This window comes from Triturus cristatus, chromosome 8, assembly GCF_964204655.1.
Source record: "Triturus cristatus chromosome 8, aTriCri1.1, whole genome shotgun sequence".
Taxonomy (NCBI): Eukaryota; Metazoa; Chordata; class Amphibia; order Caudata; family Salamandridae; genus Triturus; species Triturus cristatus.
Window position 1 is genome coordinate 572,343,596 of NC_140591.1, and position 21,287 is coordinate 572,364,882.

The 21,287-nt window shown below is 40.7% G+C and overlaps 1 protein-coding gene across 1 annotated transcript in view; it reads right to left on the bottom strand.

Annotated features, from left to right (window-relative positions):
- Positions 1 to 21,287, bottom strand: part of LOC146802433 (kelch-like protein 1) — a 771,680-nt gene that overhangs the window by 120,861 nt on the left and 629,532 nt on the right. Inside the window, exon 9 of the mRNA XM_085623756.1 lies at positions 19,869 to 20,081. Coding sequence (XP_085479882.1) covers positions 19,869 to 20,081 — 213 coding nt within the window. The remainder of the gene's footprint in view (positions 1 to 19,868; positions 20,082 to 21,287) is intronic.

The following is a 21,287-nucleotide window of genomic DNA, read 5'->3' on the forward strand; positions in this document are numbered from 1 at the left end:
AATCGGCCCCTTAATAGCGATAGTGTTTCAGAACCACTGAAGGAAGCATACAGATGCAATGTCACTAGGCCTCAGCATGAACATAAACATAAAAATCGTTACTGCCATATTGCCAATGTTGAACAGCACTAGCAAAAAATTGCATTGTTGTAGACGTTCCAAGGTGCCATCAAACATGCTGATGTAGATGTCATGATCCTACACCTGCCGCAGCATCATGATACAAGTACATGCATGCGTAATGCCATTTTGAAAAGAAAATTATTTACTATGGTGATGCCTGTCTTGGCATGGTAAATAAAAATACGTAAAATAAAAAGAGTGATTTTGTAACAAATTGCAGCTGCTGAACCCTCGAAAAAAGATATCTATTGAGGGGCAGTGGTGGAGCAGGTGATGTATGAAGAACTGATGATGAACAGCAGGAGCATTGGAGAAAATAACAGAGGAGTTGTAAATCAAAACTAAGCAGAAATGGAATTCAAAAGCAATGGATGAACTAGGTTAAGAGAAGTGGGCAACACGTAGAGATTGGCAGAGTATGTTGATTTATTTCTCCAGCCCATGGTACAATATCTTCCTTCCCATATAAGGGATACGAAACACATATTGAGTATTGTATCAGATGTAACATGGGAGGAGCATATGTATTTGGTAACTCTTGATGTGGTGTCATTATACACCAGTATTGCACCAGACATAGGATGTACAGCAATTAAATATCAACTTGAAAAGAGGCCTGCACCACTTTGGAGACATACCATGATGTCACCTACTATGATAGAGTTGATTCTTCAGAATAACTTCTTTGTATTCAATGGCACGTGGTATAAACAAAGACAGGGAGTGGCAATGGGTTCAAAATTTCCCCCATAATTTTCTACTTTCTTCATGGGGTATTTGGAGGACATTTGGATTTGGGGTGAGAAGGGCAGTACTTGGAGTGACCATATTATTTATTGGGGTCGATACATTGATGACTGCTTGCTATTATGGTCTGGCACAGAAGATGCACTTATTGAATTTTGTCACTATTTAAATTCTAATACGTTGGGCATTAAATTTACATCTAAATACAGTAAGACTAATATTGATTTTCTGGATATTTCATTTTATGTCAGGTACAATATATTACACAGTAGTTTACACCAGAAACCAACTGCTTGCAATTCAATTCTTCATCCCACTTTGGCACACCCGCCTCACCAAATTAAGGCCATACCTTACGGTGAATTTTGAAGAGCAAGGAGAAATTGCAGTGAAGAATCAGAGTTTACATCGTGCTTAACTGAGATGAGTAACAGGTTTAGAAAGCGTGGTTACAATATTGGGATCATTAAAAAGGCTGAACACAGAATAAGGAATGTGATTAGAAGTGACACTTTGAAGGATAAAAAGAAAGATAGCAGTTTGGTACAACCAGTAAGACTTATCACAAATTATAATAGTTGGACCAATACTTTAAATTAAGTTCTGAATAAATACTGGAATATTCTAACGGCAGATGAAACTTTAAAGGATCACATAACTATTAAGCCACAAATAACTTATAGAAGAAGTAGGACCCTGAAAACTATTCTTAGCCCTAGTTTTCCACGTAACAAATCTCACATAAATTGGCTCACACAACAATCGTTGGGCTTTCATAAATGTGGGTGTTGTAGTAGGTGTAGGTGGGCTGTGAATAATAAAAAGAATTTTACTGGACATGACGGACATAATTACATCATACGGTTTAATATGAACTGTAATTCTAAATTTGTGATATATGTCATTGAATGCAAATGTGGTGGAATATACGTAGGAAGTACTATAAGAACTGTCAGAGAAAGGATAAGTGAACAAGTTCGGGCAATTAAACAGGGGGATGAGAGATACCCTATGGCTGTACATGTAACATCTTGTGCAGCACAGGGTTCTTTTTATGGTATTGATCAGGTACAACAGAATCCTAGAGGGGGCAATAGAGAATTAAAACTCAGGCATACAGAAGCACTTTGGATCATGCGTCTTAAAACAGTTGAAAAAGGTCTTAATTCTGACCATGAGATAGAATATATGTTTTGGGAAATTAACATAAGTATTATCCAGACTGAGTATACAATACCCATGTTTTTAGTTTTTGACAGTATATATTAAGAAATCTGTATAGCACATGTCATTAATAAGCATTACATCTGTGACTTGTAGCTTCATGAACTTATACTTAGCAGCTACCTACAAATGATGGTTGTTCATATTAATGATGATATGTATTGCGATAATATGGAGATGTACTCGATGTAGCAATCTTACATGGTGTCAAAGACTTTAGTGATCTATATATGTGACAATGTGAATGGACTGTCATTAATGTGATTACTGTATACAGATATATGATATTATGAGAGGTTTAGTAACATTTTAAGTATATAATTCTAAGTGATGATTATCTAAAGCCACCTCTTTTCAATTGTATTCTACTTAGAATTATTTCAATGTTGTAATCTATAAGTACTCGTAATAAGAATCCCCCTTATAGCCCACTGATGATATTTATAATTATTTTGACAACAATTCATACGATCTTTCTAAATTACATGTTCCGATCGATATTCTAATAGGTGGAGAGAGTAGGTAGCACATCTTTTGTAATGTTTGGTTGAGCTTATTGTCTAAGGTGGCATCGTGCGTCTATACTAAAAGCAATGATGATGTTAATTATTCATAGTCGCGTACAATTGGAGATTTCCTTGACAATGAACGTACCAGCCTTTTGCAAATTTGAGTTTTATAATTGAGAAGGGCAAAAGCTGAAGGTGTTTTTTTTATTCTAACGGGTTGAGGAGGTACTAATAACATATAGGCGTGGCAGTTGGCGGTCTAGTTTCCAGAACGAAATTGGTATATATACACCGGAAGGTCTTAGTGAGTCACTTCCGGGTCAAATACGGTGTTTGCGAAGACCGAACCAGGATCGTAGCGTACTCGCTGCGGTAAGAACTCACTGCCAACTATTGAGGTTATATTATTTTAAATTAATGATTTAGCTTAAATGGGGCATGAGACTTAAATCACTCTATAAATATTTTCTGATTGGTTATAACAGGAATTACAACTCCCTAACTCCGTGTGGATATAACGTTGTTTGAGAAGCTTTAAACGGAGGAAACGCGTTGTTTAAAATACAGTATACTTAATAGAGGTAAGATTTTGCCTCTCTATAATAAGGTTTTATCTTAGCTCTCGACACTCTAATGGGTCAAGGACTAATGTAGAGTATGATGCTCTCTATTATATGCAGTTTCAAGATAACAAGAGAAGGATTTAAACTTTAAACGTGAGAAGTAAGAAATCTACATAAGTCAAGACGGAAGTGAACCGTCAAGGAGGATAGTGTATTATTCACTAGACCGACTTCTCTAGCCTTCTAGATGACGGTTATATTCTTAATATCTTTTGAGTTTGGTGTGAGAATTTATTACTTTATTTTCTCCCACCAGAATATACAAGATTCGTGATTTTTCGGACAGGTAACACATGGTCTTTGTGTTTTTTCTTAACTTGATGTATGTCATTTTGACCTACTAGATTCTAAAAATCATCATAAATTATACTAGAATTGGGTTATAATGGGTATATATGGTGAAAGACTAATAATAAATAAGTACCTTCTGGTTTCTCCTACTTTGATTGATGAAATACCTGGTTGTGTTCCTGGTTTGGATGTGAGAAATCAAATTATGTATATTAATTAATTAATGGATCTTGTAACTGTCATATTGTAATTGTTAAACTAATAGGGGAATGACTGATTCCTTCTATTCGATTGTTCTTTTGTAGCGCTGAAGAAGTCAAATGGGGATACTCCCAAGGACGAAACACATGTTGGCTGGGCAAAGACTGACAATTAAAGAATTAAGAACATTATATGACAACAATTTTATTTTTCTAAGAGCTCAGAATATATTTTGTAAATATTATACTCATCTTCAAATGTACATAACAAATTGTGGGAGCATGTGCGTAGAGTAGACGTAGTTTATCAGTAGGATCATTGGGTTCCAAAGACAAGGGTTTAGGGTGCAGTCCCTCATCTACTGCACTGCTTAGAGTTGTGTTAGTACTCTACGCTTACTGAGAGGCGCCGATTCCCACAGTCATAGCACCCCATTTTCAGTTTAGTCACGTAGAGCACTAGGCAGAGATTTTTTAGTTTGGAAACAGCACAATTGGGCAAGAGCAAGAACATACATGCACTCACATGAAGTGCTGCCAGAAAAGAAAAAAGTAGTTCCTGATTTGATGCTGTTGAAGTATAAAAGTCATCCAGACATTCTCTATTAATAAAACAACTTGCAGACGGTATGAAAAATACTTTCTTTACAGTGTTTTACAATGAAGTGCCCTATGTAGAGAGTCTGGGAAATCCCCAGTGGGTATACAGAGGTATAACTAGGTATTACTAACTCTTATCAGAGTGTAGTGTTAAGCATTTGTTGTACTCATAAAGACAAAAATGAGACACATACTCAAGAATAAGTTTGAAACCAATTTGTTAAAATAATTTAGAATTTTATATACTTTTAAAAAACAAGAACACAGTTGTATTTTGATAAATATATCACTTCAGTGCGCAATTACGTAAAACAGAAAACAAGGGGAAAAGCAGAAAAATGCATAGATATTCAGGCAATGCTTTCACAAAGTTCACCTACTCGTTTCAGGTCAATGTCGGAACAAGGTCCAAAGGTCCAGCAGGAGAAGTTCGGGAGCATCCTGGATTGGCCAGGAGCAGAGTGTTGAGGTCTTGAAAGCTGGTGTGCAAAGATGAAAGAGGCCGCTTGAAAATTCACTTCACAGAGGGCCTTACAGGTACATCAGGTTGGTCTCCTTAGAGAGAGGAGGTCATAAGGGCTTGGGGACCACAGGAGCAGAGCTGGTTAGTCAGTGTTGGGGCTTGCTTCTGGTGCTTTGAGAGTACAGAATGGGCTCTTCTTCTTGGTGTATGCCATTGGGTCCGGTTCCCCGGGTACTGGTATGCCTTGGCTGGGTAGTTCCTGGTGTCTCTATACTTAGTGGGGAGACAGACCTGACTCTCTAGAGCTTTTGTACTTTTTTCTGGATTTCACAGGATGGGTGCCTGCAGTGGGCAGGGGAGTGATATTTTCACTCCAAGGGAGCTTCTTAGTGATTTGTTAAAGAATGGAGGTGCTCCGGGGCACTGGGAGTCCTTTCAGGTTTCAGGATGACACAGTAGCCATGATTGTCGAGTCCTCGGAGCAGCCGGCAGCATATGGCGCTTTTTCTTTTCCAGCAGGGTTTCAGTTCTTGAGCAGCAAGTCTTCTTTGCTCTGGTCTTCTTGTGTCTGTTGAATCTGATGTTCAGGTCCTGGGGTGACACCTAGATACTGACTTTTGGGTTGTTACAAGGAGAGGCAGGTAGTAGCCAATGGGCTACCTACCTTTAGTTTGTCTACAGCATCTAGTGACCACTTCCTGTGGGGAGAGACCCTACCCTAGCCCTGATAGGAGGTTTTCTCACCATCTCAAGTTGGTGGAACTTCAGGAGAGAGGTTCACATCGCCAGCCTCACCATAGGGGTGGTGTGGGCAAAGTGGGGACCCTCCTTCTAATCTAACTAATTTTTCCTGCCTTTGTTCTCACAAAAAGTGGAGTGGGAATGAGGCTTGGCTTCCCCCACTATCTTGAGGTTCCTGGGGTTGGATGTCAAAGGCAGCATCGCAAGTGTGGAGACTTTCAAAACCTGCTCTGTTACACTTGCATCGATGGGATGTGATGTTTGGCACAGGTCCCTATCTAAAAATTTTAGTACGGAGGAATTTGCATCACTACCCGTGGGCAGTAGCATTGGAATGCCCATGTATCACCCTTGAGACACCCATTGATGGAAAGTAGAATAAAGTAGCACACAGCCAACTTTGTGTTGATTTAGGCAACTTTCCAAGGCAAATTATAGTTTGTGTTGCAAGAAAAATCACAACACCTTCCACCAGGTATGCATCACTTTTGTGAAGCAAAACTGGTCGAACATATAAGTAAAGTATCCCCAGTGTAGGAAAAACTCTTTGCTATGTCAGGCCCTTACACACACAGATGACTGTGACCGCAGGGGCTGTGACACACATGGGTAGCTACGGCAATTTACTAGTCAAGCTGAAATCTCTTTGCAAACACCAGAAAAATATAAGCATGGTAGCTAGGATTGGAACCGTGGGCCTGGATTATCATAAGGTAACACTGCTTGTACCATGGGGTCCTATTATGGTGAATGTGCTGCCCTTAGGGCAGCCCTGAATGCGAGTTGCCCTGGGGGAAGTGCATTCAAGTGAAACAAGGAGCGGATGCTTGAAAGCTGGCCCGTGTTTCACAGAGCCGGAGGCACCAAAGTGAACTTTCAAGAGGAGACAGGGCGTCCCTTTCAGGTGGGTGCAGTGAGTGACTGCAACCACTGGCAAATGGGGGTTTGGGGGTCGTTGGGACCCCCTTTCATTCCTCCAGAGGGCTACTTTTAGGTGGTACACTGAAAGTATGCCACCATTTGGTGGCACACTTTCAGTATGGCTCCTAAAGACATGCTTGAGTCTGCGCCCATGTCCATAATATTGCATGGGGACAGAGACAAAGGAATTCCCTCATTTGCATGGGGCCATGCCCCCATGCAAATGAGAGAACACCCTCCAATTATAGCGCTGGTGATACATGTGCTATCAGTATTACAGGGGTCGCACAAGTATCTGTGGCCCCTTCTGTGACACACAGAGCAGGCAAACATTCCAGTTGTGGCCCCAGGCTTTATTTTCTGTAAAACAGCGCCTCGGGCCCTATTACACATAGAGTGCACTATTCATGTTTGTGCCATTGCAAACTTTGAATTAGGTGTGCCATGTACAAACAGGGAAGGTGGCCCCTATTACAGAGATTGTGCTGCCCGCAGTGCAGCTGCAAACTTTTGCTGCCCCCAGCACACGACATTCAATTGAAAATGGAGCGGCTGCTTTAAAGTTGCTTCGTGTTTTACTGTGCAGACGGCAACCCGTCTCTGCTTTAAAATGGGGTTATACATCTCTTTGCAGGCATGTGCAGTGAGTGATTGCACCTACCTGCAGAAGACGGACTGACAGTACGCCATCTTTTTGTGGCACACTTTCAGTCCACCTCCTAACAGCTTCTTTTCCTTTGCGCCCAAATCCATAATATGTGGCAGGTGCATAGTTAAAGGGATTCCCTCATTTGCATGGGGGCTAAGTCCCTATGCAAATGAGGGAACGCCCTCTCGAGATAGCACTGGTGCTAAATGTGCGTCAGCTCTATCTGTATTACAATAGGGGTGCAAAAGCGTCTAAGGCCCCTTTTGTATCATCAAATTGCCCCTGGGCTCACAAAAAGGGAGTACATGCCTGTTGCGCCCTCGGGCACTTTCTGCAATACAGCCCCTAGTTCACTAATTCACATCTGTACCCCCCCCCACCGGAGAACGGTGTAAGAGTTTGAAAACCACCATACAGGTTGCATGCCATGTTAATATCCCCTTGTAACAACACAGTCCATAATCAGCCTAAACAAAAGGATCAGTCTAACTCATAAACTGCATGTGCATGTAGTTTATTACACAAAGTACGCATTGTCAACCACTCAACTTAATTTCGATGCCATAGATGTGCCATGTTTAATTTGGTAAAGGACAACATGTGGCAATGTGTCCATCGCTTTTACACACATGCTGTGTATTTCCATTTGTGTTTTAGGATATTAGTCAGGATTATTTGCAGTTTTACTAGAATCTTTTAATCAAATTTTGTACACCAAATTACACGGTATGGTAACAAACAACAGCAAAATACTTTTGATCATTTTTATTATTTTAAATCAGCGATTATTCCTACCACAATAAAAAAGTAATCTACTGAAGTTTACGATGCTTTAAAAGACTAATTTAATGAAGGTGGAGTCAAATGCAATCATTGTTAATTTGATGAAAACACTTAAACTGGCAATTTTAACGATTGAAGTGAAATGCCTATTAAAATTCTGAATGATGTTTCTCATTGTCATATATTTATGCACACACACAATTTTGGAAGTGTAACTTATGGGGTTCTTCGCTTTCTGTCAATTTTACAACTGAGAATGTTTTGTGTTGGGTTATCTACACATTATGATCATTTATAACATTCTCTTGGAACCTCAAATGAAGTAGGGTAGTACTACAGTAATACACATCACCTCGTTGGCAGCATTCATGTATTGAAATGCAAAGTTATAAACTAGTACACTTTAAGAGCAAGTTAAAACCTCATTGACTATACTTTTTTATACTCAACTGCAGAGCTAAAACAGTCACAGTACCTGCCATATTTAATGTGACGTTTCTGCCGTCATCATTTTGTATCAATAAATAATACTAGCATATTCGTGAAACAAATCACTGACTTGCTCCTTGAAGCCAATGTGGAAAGTTAAAAAACAAATGCTTCCATGAAAGAAAAGTGCCTAATTTCCATCACAAATAAGATGGTGTTAAATGTAATAAGATTGCAGTGAAATTTTTGGAAATAGAGAGCAAAATGCATTTGTCCCCCCCCCCCCAAAAAAAAACAAATAAACAGAGTGGTACTGGTAGAAACAGTGATCTGCCTAGCTTCACTTCCTTCTGCATTTGGCTGTAGTCGGAACTGTGTGCGAGGGAACACTGTGAAGCTGTTGGTGCCCTCCCCTTCTCATCTGTAGCCTTACCGCTGTTGCCTGGGCTCCTCTCGCCGCCACTTCATCTCGCGGCCCCACAGAGGGGGAACTACCGCTCCCAGGTGCCCAAGCGGTTCGTGACGCCTACCACGCGCCCGGAGGCGCTTAAAAGTCTGCTGCTCCCTCCGCGTCGCGGGACGCGCGCGGGCGGGCGCCGGGCTAAGCCCGGGCAAAGGGCGGGCCCTCTTAGGCCCTCAGAGGCCGAGTGAGGCTGGGCTGGGACCCTTCTCTTTGGCGTGTGATTTTGGGACACCATCTGTCACTCGAGAACGGACTGCACGAAGTGGGTAATACTGTGTCAACTTTTCTGTTATTATTGAAGTGGTGATTTCAGGGGGCTGGTTGTGTTTCCCACGGCTCGCTATTGTATACTATCATAGTAGAAAATGAACTCTAAAACATGCAAAAGGACCGTGGGTTTGGGGACCCTTGATAGCTACCTGAAACATGCTGAATCTGCAATTGTTAAAGAAATTGCGTCAGTGGAACGTAGATTATCACTTGAACCACCTAGGCTAGCTGCGTCTCGTACCCCTCCCACGACCATTGCTGTTGATGCACCCCTCGATGATGCCAACTCTTGTATGTCCCAAAATGGGTCAGAAACCGTGGAGACTTCTATAGTTACACCTGCCTTGTTACCCAATTTGAGTCCTGCCCCCTCTCCCGTGGCTGTCAGAACAAGACAATCAAGAGGCATTTCAAATCAGCCATCTAATGGGGGCAAAACCATGGCAGGTAAAAGAAAGGCAAATAACTCCTTGGGAGCACGGAAACAGGCAAAAATCCCCAGAAAGAGCAATCTCGCTCAGGGGTTGCCTCAGGTTAATCTTAGTGTTCCCCATCTAGCTGGTGAGTCAACGTGTGGGGAAATTAATAACTGTACAACTCAGGGCCCCGATATTAGCAATAAAAGTATAGGGCTAGAAATAGCGACAATCATCGATGCCCGTCTTAAGTTACTGACTGTACCGCTAATGGCTACATTGAAACGAATAGAGGATCGCATCACTAAAATCGAGTTACACCTTCAAACTAAGGTTTTAAACGTTGAGCCAAGCTCCGCGGTAGTTGATTCTCTAATTGCGTGTACAACTACAGTTGATAATATGCTGGATTCTATGATCACTATACATCAGCAACCAACATTTCCCTGCACTACCCCAGCTATAGGTTCTACTACCATATCCCGACCTCCAATTGCTGCACAAATAGCTCAGGGTAGGGAAACACATAAGCAGAACCCAAGGGGGAGGATCTCTTCTCCGGATCGGCCCCTAGGGAGGGACTCGACACTACATTTACCTCCAGAGGCCTGCCCCTATTCTATCATTTTAGCCAATGTCCCAAAGCTTGTGGATGGGAATAGGGAACACTACTCTTCATTAAAAAACAAAGCCCTCCACTAACTATCGAATAAAACTGTTTTGGGGCAACATTTACATAGTAATTTTCTGATGATAAGACGAGTACCTTGGGTGGGTAAGATTAACAAGTGTTTAGATGGTGACTGCATTGTCATAAGTTTTAGATCTCCCAGGTTGGTTGAGGACATTCTGAGGCAGGCAGGTTCTGCTAGAATTCATTATGATTATGTTAATGTCCTCCCTTTGGGTTTTTTCTATCCCCCAGCTTTTGACTTAAGGATGACCAATAACTTCCCAAAGAGTTGTGCCCCCCTTGATTATGTTGTCCCTATCTCTAATAGATACTCTGCTCTAGCCACCTTGGATGACAATGAGTGACTAGGGCTGCAAGAATTAACTATAGTGCCTGAAACTCAGCCTGCAGTCCCAGATATGGTACCATTGATTGTCAATGGCCCTAATCACGGACCCACGGGTCCTTTAACTAAATTGGTTTCCTGGAACATAGCTGGGCTGAGAAATAAGACAGATGACCCAGCCTGGAGAGATCTTATCTGCTCAGGCGAAGTAATCTGTCTCCAAGAGACTTGGGATACGGATAACACCCTGTGTATAGATGGATATAAAAGCTTCTTTGCGTCTGCTGTACCGTCTAATATGGGGAGGGCTAAGGGGGGGTTGGTTACCTTGATCTCAGCTAGCATCTCTGGCTCGCTGACTCAACTTGACACAGGCTCATGTAACTGTTTGGCAGTTCAAATCTCCCTCAACGGGGGCAGTAATTTTTTAATTGTTAATTTTTATAATTCTTATCACAGAGATACCACGGTTGATCATCTCACCGCATTACATTGTTTTTTGGTTAAATTTAGGGAGGAAACTGAGATAACTTGTCCTATTATTATCATGGGCGATTTTAATATCCATAGATGTCCAGAGAAATGTCCTTTGGCGGATCCCTTAGGCCCAATAGAATCACGGGAGGCCCATTTTGAGCACTCATCTCAGGGTGCTCTTTTGGAAATAATTCTTGCTGACCATGGTTTGCTACTCCCCGCCATGGTGGATGAGAATACCCCAACATTCAAAGGGAACGGGAAATACTCTGTGATTGACTATATTTTCATCAGTTCAGTATTGAGGAACAGGACCATGGAATATTCAGCAGCCTGGACATTTTTCAGTGACCATAATCCTGTGGTCCTCATTTTGTCTGATCTCTTTTCACAACCTGTTACGGCCGCTGATAGAACGGACAAATCTCACATTCGCCCCACAGATCAGGATCGCAGGATTAGATGGAACAAAGTTATTCCTGATGATTTTTTTGCCAATTTGAAAAAGAAGGTTGGCCCTGAGTTGACCATGTGCCTTGACCTAGAAGCAGGGAACGTGGAAGTACTAGGGGCATATTCCGTAATCTGCTCCCAGATCTCAGCTGATCTTCGGTGTCCAGTTAAAACAATGGACAAGGCAGAGTTAGGTTGGTTTGACAAAAACTGTTCATTGGCCAACAGAAAGCTGAGGGCGGCCTTGAGCAGTAACCCTTTGAATCGGTCTAACATAGCCCAACTCAGGAAAGAATATACTAAAACCCTGGCAACCAGGAAAAAGGAGATCCGGGAGGACGCGTGGGAAGAACTTTCTTCCGTTGACGTCCTTCGCAACAGTGCAAAGTTCTGGTCTGTCGTCAATAAACCTTTCTTTCATGATCCCTGTAATAATCAATTAGATTGCGGCATCGGGGTACACCAGTGGTACTCTCACTTCAAGTCAGTCTACGAAGTGGGTATGAATGGTGGATTGAATCCCCCTCTTCCCACTGTAAAACAATATACTTTATTCGTAACCAAGGGCGAGGTGGCTGAGGTCATCGGCAAGATGACGAGCAACAAGGCTCCAGGACCCGATGGCGTCCCATCGGACCTTTTTAAATCAGATATTGAGACTTGGTCCACAGTTTTAACGAATATTTTTAACAGGGTCTGTGTCGCAGGCATTCCGGACACTTGGTCCGAGTCCGTGATCATACCTATTTTTAAAAAGGGTAATAGAGGGGACCCTAGTTGCTACCGCCCTATCTCACTCATTGATTCCGCAGTAAAAGTCCTGGGGCGAGTAGTCTTGGGTAAATTAACAGAATGGTTGGAGGATACCAACACCCTTTCGTGCCTACAATATGGGTTCCGTAAGGGCCGTGGCACCATAGACCAAAGCTTGAACCTTTACCTTTTAATAGGTAAATACACTATAGCTAAGAAAGGGATGTTATACCTGGCCTTTATGGACTTATCCTCGGCCTTTGACCGAGTGAACCGGTCGAAACTGTGGGAACTCCTCCTCAAGCAGGGAGTAGATGAAAACCTTGTCTATTTCTTAGCAGATCTTCATAGAGATCTCTCTGCCACTGTTAGATTCGACCGATTGGGTAACTGCACTGGCAAGATTGGAATCTCTAATGGTCAGGCAGGGCTGTATCTTAGCCCCCCTGCTTTTTACACTTTATATTAACGACCTAGCCACTGCCTTAACAGAGTCTTGTAAGGATATTCCTAGGGCAGGGAAGTACCAAATTCCAGCATTATTATATGCAGACGATGCTGCACTGTTAGCGCGTACAGCAGTAGGGCTTCAAAGTCTTTTAGACACATTTGCTGATTTTATGAAAAGACTTGATTTAAGCGTGAATTTCGCCAAATCTCATGTTATGACTGTAGGTTGTAAACCCAAGAAAACTAAGACTATGCTTTGTGAGGGCCATGTCTTATCTAGAATCACCAGTTTCCCATATTTGGGGGTTATTTTTGATGATAAGTCATCCTGGGTCCCTCAATTAGCTGCAAAATGAAATGCCTTTGCCAGATCTATCATAGGCGTGTTGGACTTTGCTCGCAAACTGGGGGTGAAACCCATGCAAGCTATATTGAACATTTATGCAGCTAAATGTATCTCTATAGCTACGTATGGTGCGGACCTGTGGGGATTTAAAAATGTGAAGGAACTTCAGGTGGTAGAGGACAAGTTCCTAAAAACCATTCTATCACTTCCCCAGGCAACCTCTGGTTATATTGTACATCAAGAATATGGGGTTGGTTATTTAACTGACCGGATAGCATTAGCCCCCCTATTAAAATGGTTATCAATCTGGCAAAATCCGGAACTTGAGCTAAATCGTGAAATTATAATAGATTGCTTATCGCTCGAGTTCGGAAAGGCTATTCCGTGGCTGCGCTATGTTAAGAACCTAAGTGACGAAATAGGTCGCCCAGACATATTCGATAATCCCAATAATTTATCAAAGGGAGACTTTAAATGGGTAAAAGATACACACAAGCTTAGAACTACTTTAGCAAGAGAAGAAAAGGAGCTAACAAAACCTACAGTAAAGGCCCATCAGTTATTAATAACTACAGGCAGCATTGAACCCTACTTGACCATAGTGAATAACATGAATCATCGCTTTTTATTGACAAGGTTTAGACTGAACAAATACCATCTTTTGCTCACTGATTCTGCTGGTTGGATGAAGGATAGGGACCTGGAGATCTGTTCTTGCGACAGATTCTCCCTCAAGGATACTGTCCACTTTATTTTCTTTTGTAAACATTTGTCCCCTCTCCGCAAAAAAATCATCATCCCTCTCATTAAGAACAAAGGATTCAGACAAGTCAAACCTGCTCTTTTGTATCTCCAGCTGCTAGGTACTACTTGGGAGATTTTTAATATAGCAAATTTTTTGGCTATCGCGATGAGATTAAGGAAAAAAATCAAGTGGACATAGTGTTGTTTAAAATTAACTGTGAATTGTGATTAAACTCGACCTAGTCTTATTTTAATGTAGTGTTTTAAAATCATGTGTACATGCTTATTTTAAATGTTATTTATTGTATTTATTGTGATGTTTTGCACTTTTATGGTTCTTGATATGAGCCGAATAAAGTAATTTTGACTGACTGACTGACTGGCTGTAGTCGAGAGTTCTGTGATAGTGCTTTACTTGAAGATGCCAATCAAAAAATGCACGGGAGTAAGTATTTCAATTTTATTGTATTTGATTAATTAACTTCATTAAAGAAACTGGTAAACATTTAAAATATTGTGCAAAAAACGTCGTAGTCAAGTTGACTAAGTGATTCTAAAAACTGGCAAATAGTTATAGAAACATTTTGAATGGTACAAAATTGTACAAATATTGAGAACGTTTTTTTTAATGATTTGTAAGTATTTCGTACATCAACACCAATGTTCAGATAGGTTCTTTGTGTCCAGGCAATGTCTTACTGTCTCATTGCTGATTGTCAGTTTGTTACTGAGCATGTCCTAAATTGTGTAAATGGTCTATTCTCTTTCTGAACCTCCTGGCAGCAGCACAGAAGGTGGATGAACAACTCACGTTTATAATCACAAAACCTGCACCCTAAATTTGTGTATGTTTCTTAAGCCCATGATGATCCGAATTCTTTTGTTGGAAGCCGCATGAATCTCATGCACAGTATTTTCAGCCAGGCTGATTTGTACAGGAGTTTGGGTGTTCAGCGAGTTGTAGGATTCAATGATTAGAGATGACAATCTATTGTTTGTCAACTACAAGGTATCTTCCTCTAACAAGTCTGACCACAGCTTTCAGGGCCAGTCTGATCGGTAACTGTTCCTATATACGGGAAATGTAAGAACTTTGGGGCATATCAACAACAACCGGCGATAATTATCGCTCAGCGCTCTTAGCGTGAGGATAATTATCGCCGGCTAGCGTGAATTTTTATCGCTGAGATAGCGTGCTATTAGCAACGCTTATCTCAATAGCGATAAAAATGTACACGCTAACAGGCTAACGTGAGATTATCGCTGGAAACCCAGCGATAATCACACGTTACCTTGTTGATAGGGACAGGGAAACTTAGCCATGATATCCTCCTTCCATAGGATATCATGGCTAAGTCTGAAAATTAGCAGACGTAAAAAAGCAGCGTTAACCGCGGTTAGCGCTGCTTTTTTTGTCTCTAACAGGGTTAGCGACATTCTTGATAATAGGAGAAATGTCGCTTAGCGACATTTCTCCTATTATTTTACTCTGGAACGCCCCCTTTGCATCTCATTAGAGATGCAAGGGGAAGCGTAGAGTAAAAGGGTGCTAACATGCAAATTTGCATGTAAGCACCCTGTTGTTGATAGGGCGCTAGTTTTATCTCTCCTTTTTTGGCTTTTAAAGCCAAAAAAGCAGAGATAAAGCCCTTGTTGATATGCCCCCAAGATCGCCTCCATCAGGTACAAGGACTATGGATTGCTTTTTTCCCCCTCCTTCAAATAATTAGCTTATTATTGACGTTCTTGTTTTCTTTTTGGATTCACACACTGATAGTATGTTTTCACCCCACATCAACACACGCTTTGAGTGTTACTCACGCTTTCGTTTTCAGGGTAGGGTCGGGGGGTCGTGCAGGCTAGTGTTTTAGGGTAGGGAGAGGACTGGGGGTCAGAGGAGGGTCGTGCAAGGATACTTAATTAGGGTTTAGGGTAGAGCATGGTAGTGTAACTTACCTTAGATACTTTTACCAAGAGCATACCTTTACCATGCATGCCTTTGCGTTGTAATGGCATGCGTTGTAAAGGCATATCCTTGGTAGAAGTATGCGATGTAATGGTAGGTTGTGGTAAATGACAACGCGTAGTAATACCTGCGTAGTAATGACACGTGTGGTATTAGTACGCGTTGTAACATGTCATATTCATTGAAGGCTGCTGAGTAGTCAATAAGGCATCCAAAAAGGGGGACTGGTTTTCTTAGTTATTGCCTGCTGTGCCAAGAACGATATTGTCACAATATTGTCTTTTGTGTTACATGCTGAGTTGAATCCTGTTTAACATGACAGGATGATTTGTTTCCCTCTATCCCTGCTTCTAATTCTTTGTTATGAAATTCTTGCACATGCTTTACCTGCATTTAATAGTGCTATAAGACGGTAAGTTGGATCTGAGCGGTTGCCTTTTTTGAAGAGGAGACAGAAAACGGAACCTTGCCAAGAATTTATAGCAGAATATAATTGGAATGATTCTCTATAAAAAGCTCTTAACCAGTTTGTCCAGAAATTCAAGTCAGTTTTTAGTAGTGAGCATGGTATTCCAATGGGCCCCAGAGCACTGCCTGATCTACTCTACTTTAAAGCAAATGTTGTGCTTTGTATGTTAATTAGCTCTCTATTGTAGTTGGTGCATGCTTCCTGTGTGGTAAGTGGCGCAAAATTCCTTAAGTTCTCCCCAGAATACAACTGTAAAATGTGTGGTTCCCATACATTCAGGACTAGCATCATTTTTGGTTTTGATGTGATGACAGTTATCGAGTCTGTTAATTAATGGCAGTTATCCAGTCTGTCAATAAAGTTCCAGACTTTCCTTTAATATTTTGATGTGAATTTTTTTAATAGAATTTGAAATATAATTTCAGAGTACTTCTTTTCTCTTACCAGATTTTCTCTAAATTTTCAAAGGGTGAGATAGTGTCCTTTTTGTTAGATTGGTGCATTAGTTTCGAATTTTTTATTTTAATCGTTTCAATTTTGTTTCAATTTCGAAGTGAACAATCTTTGTCATTTGGTAGGAAAGACTTGATGGCTCCTAGTTTAATGTTGCCAGAAGTCATTCTGTCCTGCAGAACTTTTATTACTTCTGTTTATAGTTGTAATGAATGGACCCCAGTTGTAGTTTGAAGCAATTATTTTAATTTCCAACACTCTTGGCTGGTTTGAGACTTTTAAAAATGTTTAATATTCATTAAGGACAGCAGGTTTGCATTGTTTCAGATTCATGGTAGCCGTTCAGCATGCTCTATTGAAGAGTTCAAAGTAATTATTGCTGTATGGTGGTCGCTGGTGCCTGAGCTTGTTGTAGCTGAATGTGGATAAGTAGGGCTCCTTGCATGAGCTAAAGCTAGGGGTTTTTTGTTCCTGTTCCATCTTACGTGGCCTTGTAGCCGCATAGGATGCAATGTGACACAAAGGCAATGAAAGCCTTAAGTGAGATTTACGATGCCACACAGAGCCACCTTGCATGGCTCTGTGTAACATAATAAATCTAAAGTAACGAAATGCCACGCATGTCACTGCCTAGAGTTTCTCTGCCCCGGGAAGGCATTCCATGCGAGGAGCGGGAATGTTCCCACACATCCATCCAAGGGTTTTGGTGCATTCCCAGATGTACTACTATTAGTAAAACTGGGAACGCATCAAAAAGATGCTCCTTTCCAGGGTAGGCACAATGAGGAGAAATACCTTTATTTTTGGTATTTTTTCCTATTTCTGTGTGTGCTTCCTTCTGCAACACATATATAGAGATGAGAAAAAACACTGTCTAAAGGTGTTTTTTGTGCAGGAAAGTCAAAACAAGCACCCTTACACCATGGTGCAAAGGTACCTGCGGTGACAATAGGCTGCACTGTGTGTGCCATCACAAGAGGAGACAGAAATGCACCATATCTTAGTAGATGTGGCACATTCCTGCCCTCTCTATGTGATGAAGTGCAGTGCAGTAAGATGTCTTGCTGCGTTGCACTGCATCACATCTTCGTAAATATGGCCCTGTGGTTTCAATCTGCCCTGCATATTGGGAAATGTTTGTGACATCATGCAAATACACATTTGCCATTTTAAAAATACTTTCAAATTAAAGGTTACTAGATATCTGCAGTATTCATTAAGAGTCAAATCTTATGCTAAGTGTCCCAGAAAAACGAGAAAAGCAAGATTCATGAGTCGGTAGTCATCTTTGCCTGTTTGACAGACATCACATGCTTAGTGAAGAAACATCTGCATCACAGCCAAGTGGGAATTGAATGGGATCAAAGCAACCACAGGATAGATTGCTCATACTCCAGATTAATGAAATATTGCCTTAGAAATACTGAGTTTCTGACTAAAGGGAGCAAATGCATGAATCACTTTTAACATTTGTGTGACTTCAAAACAGTTGAGAATTGCACTGCTGCTTTGTGAGAAAATATTTTTAAAAACATGGAGGCATAATGGCTAAGATCCCTAACCATGTGCGTGGGCCACAGAGTTCTGGAAGGATCTGTCCTCCCCATGTAATCTAGGGCAAAGTATATTGCAACAAAAGTAAAAGGTGATCAAACCTAGATTACCTCAATTATTGACCTAAAGTATTGCTTTTTTCTCATTGCACATGAATGTCCAGTTATAGGAAGTGGCAATGCCTCTGTAGAGTCAGACGTAACAATGGTGCAGAACTACAGGCTGTTAAAAAATGCTACTGATGGGTCTTTAAGCATACGCAGACTCTACAAGGACCTATGGCAATGATCTCTGAATGTGAACAGAATAAGAATTTAAAAAAAAAATTAAATGAAGTACATTACATCACTGCATTGAATGGTATCATTTGACATTCACACATTTAGAATCAACATGGTTTAGAAGAAATGCTTTGACAAGGCTGCCATGAGTAAGATATAAGACAGTTGCATTTTCTGTTGTGTGGTACATAAATGATCAATTATACAATTAAATATATATGTATAAACCTCATTTAAGAATCCATTTTTGTACTACACACTCTCTGAACTGTTGTAGGTCTTTCCAGTTTCATAGTTAATGAAGGTTGTGTTCTATTCTCTTAGAACTTACGTCAAGGAATAGGACATGCCGTGAGGCCCATGAGGATACATGGGATAACAAGCATGGCTAAATGTCAAGGCATGTACCATTAATTCAATGTGAATACATGTCTAGTGGACTCTGGAGCTGGGGAGAACAAGCACAGTGCATGACTAAAGAAAGTGCAGTGTGCCCAGAGCTTGCTGAAAACAGGCAAGGCAGTTTTGGGTGTGATTGCAATTAGACCAGATATACACAGCACGGACAAAGCCAAATATTTGGAGGAAGGAGTACTGGAAGCAAAGTGTGCTGAAGGTCATGACCTGCGCCCAGTGCTTGCTAGCCACTTCCATGCCCAGTATTCTTTCAGATTAAGGCTATGGCTACATGACAACCTTTGCTCAAACGAACAGGGAATTGTTGAATGTCATGCCCAGCACATTTGGGGTGGGGGTCTATACAGTATATAACGCAGGGCAACACCCTTAAAATTAGGTTGCTGGAACTGGCTAAGATTGTGGGAACTTGGGCCATGGGAGCACAGAAACCAGAAGGAGAGATTGGTTAAAGGTCAGGGCCTGTGCCATATGTTTGCCGAGTATAGCTAAGACTGTGCCAAGTAATATCTGACAGTAAGGAACATGCTTCTGAGTCGTAAACACTTCTGGAACCCTCTTTTAGTTTAAAGCACACAGAGGGTAGTCTACACTCTGTGGTCCTTGTAGAATCTATTTATCCATTGGTACATGATCAAAAATAGAAAGAAGCACAAGTGCCTTCATTTGTATAGTGAATATGCAAATGTGGAAGGTTCCAAAAATGAATCCTCCTTTAGGATAACAACCAGCACCCTCTATGTCAAGGAAAAAGCCTTTTATAATGTGGGGAAAATTGTAGCAAATGAAAAAGTGGGAATTAATATTACTATTGTATGCCTAGCTATAGGGAAATATTTTGTGGTCTACAAAAACAAGAAATTACCATAAACCAGACTTAAGAATATTCGGTGTATGTTAGAATCTCGAGCAAAGAACACCACTCTTTCAAATAAATGCAATAATGTATGTGATTTCTAACAGGCAGAGGTACATATCAAGTTTAGTTAGACAACACAATGTGCAATTTCACCAGATGTTAGCATATATTTTACCTTTCCACATAGTCCAAGAGTCTGGAACAATGATTGGATGCAGGAGCATCATGTCCTCCTATGGCATAAAGAAAACCATCACAAGTGGCAACTCCAACCCCTCCTCTTCTCTTGCACATTGGGGCACAAAAGTTCCATTTATTTGTGTGTGGATCATAATATTCCATGGAGCTCAAACAAGAACTTCCATCCCTTCCACCAACAGCATACAACCTGTTTATGAAAGAAAAGTATATTGGAATGTAAAATTAAATGTATAATTCTTTATATTCACAATATTGATATGAATATTAGTCTGGATAATATTGCAAGTTATTACACAACTTCAGCAGTATGTGGCACTCTTTCTAACTTGCATCTATTATTTATTTGTGATTATTGTCACGTCTAGTCAAACCTCAGTATAAGGTTTGTTGAAAGAGAACATCCATTTGTGTAAAACAATGTTTTGCACAAGTCACGGCATCTAGGGTAGAATCTTTCTAATGTTTGAACATACATTATAGATATATCCACCCTGAATATTGAGTGGGATACATTGTGGGCCCTTAGCATTGTAGGCAAAATATCAAGGGGCAAAATATTGCAAGGTAAGTATGCATAGGTTATGTATGTCTAACTCCATATATCTGTACCTTGACGATATATATATATCTTGAAGGTACATAGATGCGGAGTTAAGAATAGTACATCTATACTTCCTCCATATGCACTTACTTATTGCTATTTTGTTTCGTTATATTTTGTCCACAATTTTAAGGTATCACAATATTTCTGTTCTTGATATCCATTAGTACAATCCATTGCGGGTATTGCATACATCATACTAGCTATCAAATGGGTCATGCCATGGGGATGATATTTGCACATTTACTTATTTTGTATGCATTTTTACATGGTGCTAACTAGTCTCTATGGGTACTTTGCATGAGAACTGGTTCAATCCATAAGGAATTTGTTTTGTTGTATCTAATTTAGCTGATATCAAATTTCAATTATAAGGTTTCAGCAAGGAACAGGCAGTCCTCAATGGGAGTTAATTGTGTTAAGTCTCTATGCAGTCTCTTTAGTTCCTTGGTCTTATCTTGATATTAATGGGTGAAGGTATAATAAAATATGACTTCCTAAAATCTCATTAGTTTTGAAGTGATATCATCATGTCATGATCTGTACGCAGTCTAGCTTTTCAGAGTAGGGATGAGAAAGACGTCACCTAAGTTTTCACCTCAGCAAGCTGTCTACATCCTAGCACCCCTCTTTTCTGAACCCAAAGGATTGAGAAAAGATGTTGCAGGACAAAACATTCTGAATATGGACATTCAGACATACAGGTTGCCCTTATTGGAAGGTGTGATTGCCAATAGTGATGGAGACCTCACAATTCCAGTCAGGGCCTCTGCCAGCATTGTCAGCTAGGGG